This window comes from Pseudoliparis swirei, chromosome 13 (assembly GCF_029220125.1).
Source record: "Pseudoliparis swirei isolate HS2019 ecotype Mariana Trench chromosome 13, NWPU_hadal_v1, whole genome shotgun sequence".
NCBI lineage: Eukaryota > Metazoa > Chordata > Actinopteri > Perciformes > Liparidae > Pseudoliparis > Pseudoliparis swirei.
This window is the reverse complement of record NC_079400.1, coordinates 11990766-11996885: the sequence shown is the minus strand read 5'-3', so window position 1 is coordinate 11996885 and position 6120 is coordinate 11990766. Positions and strand designations below refer to the sequence as shown.

The 6120-nt window shown below is 45.9% G+C and overlaps 1 protein-coding gene across 1 annotated transcript; it reads right to left on the bottom strand.

Annotated features, from left to right (window-relative positions):
- Window positions 1–661: 661 nt before the first annotated feature.
- On the bottom strand, window positions 662–4053 carry tob1b (transducer of ERBB2, 1b). Its single transcript, XM_056429581.1, has 2 exons — window positions 3827–4053; window positions 662–2767 (listed from the first exon to the last, which is right to left on the bottom strand). Exon 2 carries the CDS (start codon window positions 2609–2611, stop codon window positions 1616–1618), a length of 996 nt encoding a protein of 331 aa, XP_056285556.1. The 5' UTR covers window positions 2612–2767; window positions 3827–4053; the 3' UTR covers window positions 662–1615.
- Between the last annotated feature and the right edge of the window lie 2067 nt (window positions 4054–6120).

Sequence of the window (6120 nt, the reverse complement as noted above, 5' to 3'; positions counted from 1 at the left end):
CTGGCACCGTTAGTCAAGCCCGGGTTGAGCGACCGGTCCACCACGACACAAGTGCCGGTACTTAAAGCCTTTCATGTGAACTAAACATCCGAATGACATAATGGCGCTATAAAGGGCACTTCAGTATATTTGGGATTGGGTCAGGTACTTAGCAACACTCTTATAAAGCAATTTATGAGCATATTAAAAAGGCGTCGGGTGCATTTGCTCAGCCGCAATGACGCCCGTGTGTACATAGCAAGTCTTTGACCGAGGAGGCGGCGATGAACACAAAGCCACATTTCCTCAGACCTTTGAGTATTACAGAGATCCAAACATCGGGAAGCGTTTTCTGCGATTCTTTCCGCCTCGTGACACCCTAAGGCCACATTACAACACGCTCTCCCACGACAGTAATTGATGTTTCCTCGTAAACCGTACCCACACAAATAAACAAAGACTCCCGGCTCAACGGCTCAGCTGTGATGTCACGTGGCCACGAGACAGTTCGTTAACCTCAAGTCGGCCTCATGACAGAGCGGGGCGTCGCCGTGTGACGTCAATACGGCGCTAAAAAAAAGGGGGATTGCGCAACAGCACAAGTGTGCTACAGGTTCAGGTAAAAGAATAGAAGCAACTAATATGTTTGCACAAGCAATAAACAAGTCCGGCTCTCCATAGATCATGTTCAACTGGAGTTTATTTTATTAAAGAGACCAGGGTGCAAATATGAAATTAAAAAAAATAAAGACGAGCATATCATTTTTAAGCATTTAATACAAACTTAATATAAACTATTTCAGTCCCTCTTGACATGGTAAGACACTGACTCAAAATACTTTGTTATACCGTATTTTCTTCTTTTTTATCAAGTATTGCACAAGGTAGGTACAAAATTAATATTCATACGATTACATTTTGTCCATTGTATAGCAAAATTCTTTAACCTCTTAACAGAAAATACAATTCATCTTTCAGAAAAAAGCAACTATTCCTACATTTGAATCCCACCACTAAAGGAATACTCTGTACATAATCTTGAGAATATTTCATGTACTTTTTTCTTTAACAATTATCTTTTTTTTTTAAAGAAAAAGGAAAAAGCTGCTGCAGCCATCACAGATCACTGAGTAGTAAAAAGATATAAATGCAACACCATGTCATAGAAACAATATATACTCTGATATCTTACAAACTCTGTACTAAATTAAATTATACAATTAGAAAAAGACCAAGTAACCCCACTTAGTAGTGCCAATTCATAAAAATTAGCCTCGTCTTACCACCTGTAAAATACTGTAAGAGGCCAAAACTTGAAGCTTGTATTTTTATATTTTTTCGTTGAAACTTTGAGCATTTTCTCAACATGGTAAAAAAATTTGTGCTTGGTTGGCAAAAAGGAAAGAAAAACAACGATGCATGTTGAATTGAAGTAACCAAGCTTGGATGTGTTTGTACAAGCTTTTAGTAGAAACAATCTCAAGGGGTACAGTAAAACTCCCTTGGGCACATGCGCTTGACTGACTACACACTAGATCCTTGAGTCCAGGTTTCTGTCTTTCCCTCCAAAGTGTGCGTTTTGTTTTTCCTTCTCTTTGAGCCACCATCATTCATAAATAACGTCGTTGTGACGAGTTTAGTTCGCCATGACCGGCTGGAATTGCTGGTTAGAATACTGCATGTTGCTCAGACTGAAGTTGAGGCCGTCCATGAGGGACTTGTCGTTGAGGCTTCCGTAGGCCGCGAACATGTCAAAGGCATTGTTGTACTGCAGGGAGCCCTCTCCGGGGAACACGGCGCCCGGGCTGGCCGGATCCTGGAGGCTGGGGAACACAAACTCCTTGGCGTTGGGGGAGAGCGCGGAGGCCTTCTGCTGCCCGTACAGCGAGTGCATGGAGGTGGAGATGGCTTTCTGCTTCAGGAGGGTGTTGACATTCAGTCCCAGGTTACTGATGGGGGAGGTGCGGGCCACCTTACTGCTACTGCCGCCGCCGTTGTTGTTGGTGGTGGTTGCGGGGTTGTTGTTGGTGTTGTTGCGGCCACTGCTCTTCATCTTTGTGGAGCCGAATTTGGTGGCAGCGAAGGTGGCGGTGGTGAAGGTTAGGGGCTGCGTGGAGCGGGGCATGAACGAGGGGCTCACGGCAGCCGACTGCCCGGAAGGAGGCGACGGGGAGCTGGACTCTGACGAGGCCCCGACGGGGTCACTGATCGGCATGAAGACCTGGGCCTCGGGGTTAAAGCTGTTCTTGATCTCCTTGTCCAGCTCCGACGCGTTCTCATTGTTATCGTCCACGTAAAGCACCTTGAGCGGTCCCTTCTCCCCAATCTGGTAGGACACCTCAAACGGGTCAATCCACACACTAAGGTCCTGAGGGAGATTATTCCGGACATCTTCAATGTCCAGCCCGCTCTCTTTGGCTGCCTGCTCCACCACGGGGTCCACCTTCTCCCCTACGTGGATGCACCTGAACCCTGAACCTTTGTATGGCTTATCCGGATACCAGTGGCCTTCATATTTCTTCTTCAGCTGCCTCTCGAGTTCCTCGCCGAAGATATTCACACGACGCCGAGGGAGTTTGTTGTACAAATAGGAAATAATAAAGTTGAGTGCTACTTGAATTTCAAGCTGCATAGCTGCTTCAAAGGAGAGGAGATTTTTTTTTTTTTCTTCCTCTCTTCTACCGTCACAACAGAGTTGCTTTTTCAGAGCGTCGCAGAAAAAAATAAAAAAAGCTCTTTAGTGCTCCATGCCAAAACAAATATCCTTCCTGAAACGGGGTTTAAGATCCTGAAAGGAGCAAAAACAAGGGGAAGGCATGTATTTAGTAAGTGAAACAAATAAAGGAATATAACACTAACAGCTCATTAGACTCATTGACGTCTCCTCTGTATTAGCTTATGATAACTCTCCTCCTGAGCAGTGCTGCATCTCAGCTGTACAACACAAACGGCTATAAATAAACAGCGGCCACTGACTCGGTGTCAGCAGCGTGTGTTCCCCAGCGGGCTGCTGTGACACAAATATGCGAGCACGCGTGACCTCTACGCAGGGCGGTGGATCCGATGCCTGCTGTCAAGTCACACTGATTTGTTTTCGATTGCCTCATTTTGGCGCACGGACATCACTCGTGCGTAGGATGATAATATACACGTGTATAATGCATTATTTCTTTTTGATTTATTTATTAAAACCTAAACAAGCTATTCTAGTTGTTTTCCCGTGCACCGACTTGAGCCCCGCGGTGGGCAGGGGAGCACGTACAAGCTCGACACGAACATTGCTGTTACGTAATCACCATTCAAAGTCGAGCCACGGCTGTAAAGTCCCTTTTTCCCCCTACGACATCGCAAAAAGACACTTTACACGACGACGGAGGCAACAAATGCAGACAAAAAAAGAGGAAAGTTTCAAAACCGTATACCGGGTGGCTTTCTCGTCACGCGCGGCTGTGCTATAACTGTCGGATTAGCACTAGCTGGCCGACTGAATGGAGGGTGTGAACAGAACATGCAGCTAGCTCGATCTGGCAGACAGTCGCGCGACCGGCCGTTTATCGGCGTCAGCTCGAGGGTAAAAAAACGGTCACGTCATGGTGACGGCGAGAAAATAGGAAAATTCGCTTCTGTTTGGGCCGCGGCGATGGACAACAAGACACTTAGCTAGCATCCAATTGAGCGAAAAGCTGCTTTGACAGACTGAATGTTGGACCGTGAGACCGCTCAATAACACCCTCGGGTGGCAGTTTGAGAAGCAAAAGGATCTCGACAGACAAAACACGCACATACGACCGTTTCATTGTACGGATAAATGAATGTTAATGCTGATGTCAAGTGGATATTTACTTACATGGAAATTTACAGCAGTTTTGTTTTCTTTCAATAGCCAGGGTCCGCTCCAGTAGGCGTTACTCGTGTCCAGCTTCAGGCGTTACTTTCTATAGGAGATACAAAATTGCGTTGCCGTCGTCTTCGTGTCTTTATAAAGCTCCAGTAAATGCTTCCGTGGGGTTACAGTCTAAATTCCAATTTTAAGGCTTGCAAGCTAACTCCCGCAGCCTGGGAGTTTTTTACAACTCTGCCCTTTAAAACTAGGGCTGATTTGATTTTATAGTAGTCCTCCGCCACGGACATGGAGGAGGTGGTGATGCGGCTTCACAGAGGTCAACACCCAGTAACGCGTTTCTATTGGCCGAGCGTCGGCGTCGTCATCGATTACCGCCCCGGATACAGCTGTGATTGGATGGTTTTATGCTCAATCAACAGCAGGGTTCTATTTACGGTAGTGGTTGGCTTTTCATGTGCTCTGGGACTATTTTATCCGAGCAGGTTTTTTAGCAAAGATATCGTTTGATGGCCTCGTTTGGGGCAAACTACGATTCATGTTACAGCATTAAATAAAACCTAACACCATCATGGATGAAGGGTAAACTACTGACAGGTCTACACCGGTCTTGGTTCAAGTGAAGCCTTCTTAAAGATCCTCTGTGCTCGAGGTCTTTGCTCAGTCGTGCATGAAACCTTTGGCTGAACAAGGAGTCTATTGAGACAAATATGCTCATCAGTCTGTATAATTACCGGACCAGAGTCTACACTGAAATTAAACCATGTCCGGCTCTGCTCTTCCCATTACAGGGTTAAAAAAAAAAGTGCTCGATGGCCACCGTGGCGGAGGGACACACCTGTCACTGGTGGTGTTCCGGCTTCTCTCCAATAACATTGTAATGCTCCTCAAGCCGGCTGCAGCTGTGTATCTAAACCGTATTTGCTTATTGAACGTGTTGTTTCTGTTTCTCTGACAGGAGAACCATTGTATAAAACAAAAGGACGGAATCTCATAATTGCCATTAATGTAAACATTGGCATTATTTCCTTCCCACTGTGTACCTGTCATACACTTCTCTTCATCATAAGGGGTCTCTTGGACTGTGGAAACTCATTGATATATATATATAAATACAAAATGGATTCCTGCAGCTCTCCGGTGCCTGAGGGCTGGCTTCTTGTGTTTTTCCAGCAGCTGTACAGTGCAAGGCCTCGGCTCTCCCCTGACAGGCCCGAGGTGTTCGACACCACGGCCTGCTCTTACCTAACATGGGCTCCCGCACTGTGTGTTTGTACAATGCCACATGAATCGTACAGCAGGGCTGGGGGGGGGGTGATGTGGAGAGGAGTCAGGCAGTGGGTGGGACTCAAAACCCTGCATGTCATATCAGTAAAGTAAACGCTACATTTGAGGGCTGATTTGTAGTCGATCTGCCAGCTCTCCAGAGGGAACAGCCGAGGAGTTCGATATCATTTCAGAGGCGTGTATGATTGATCTGAATCAATATCAATTGAATTAGCTAGTCCGTTGTCCTGGTCATGTTCTGCACTTAATAGAGTATCGCAGAAATGAAGAAAAATCGGGACACAATCCCCTTCTCCGCTGAGCTAAAGGGAACGCATGTATGCTTCAAAGTGCATCTTACATCACAGGCAAACATCCGAGTGGCCTCAGACAGCCGGCTCTATCCCCGTGAGAGCATTGGCTTTAGGAGAACGCATGGAGCGCAAAGAGGAGAGGAAGTCCTTCACCGCCATTCTTGTCTCTTTAAGTGCGTTTTCTTTATTTTTTATTCACAGCAATACTCCACTTTCTCCCGTCTGCAGAGCTCTGAAAAGAGAGTTAATCCATAGATTTAAAAGCCACTGCACATTTTGGACCAAGCTATAAACTGAAGTTGAAATACATACATGCTGGTGTTGGTGTGGACATCTTCTACACAAACTAATTAAAAAACATTAATTTAATTTAATAATTAAATGGTGCAAAATGGCTCAGAAAGCCACCCGCTGTTTGAAAATCAACCCTAATCTTGATGGCCGACTCTGAGTTGAGAATGTATCCACGTCACAAAGTGAAGGAGCGCTAACGCCTCCCCCCCCCATCGTGTAATTATCAGTAACCACTGAGTAGCATCACAATCACAGCCCGGCCCAAGCCCGTTACACTAAGCTCTCGGCGCACGACAGAACGTTTTGGTTTAATCGGTGGTGACGACGATAGCAACGTGTGTTTAGATGAATCACTGAGTCCTAACGATTCACTCAGTTTTCTCATTTAGCGGCGAGCTAGTTGGCGAGCTAATGTTAGTGATCTGA

What these genes read in the sequence shown, in the direction of transcription:
- tob1b (XM_056429581.1), bottom strand. Translation starts at nt 2,611, where the DNA reads ATGCAGCTTGAAATTCAAGTAGCACTCAACTTTATTATTTCCTATTTG.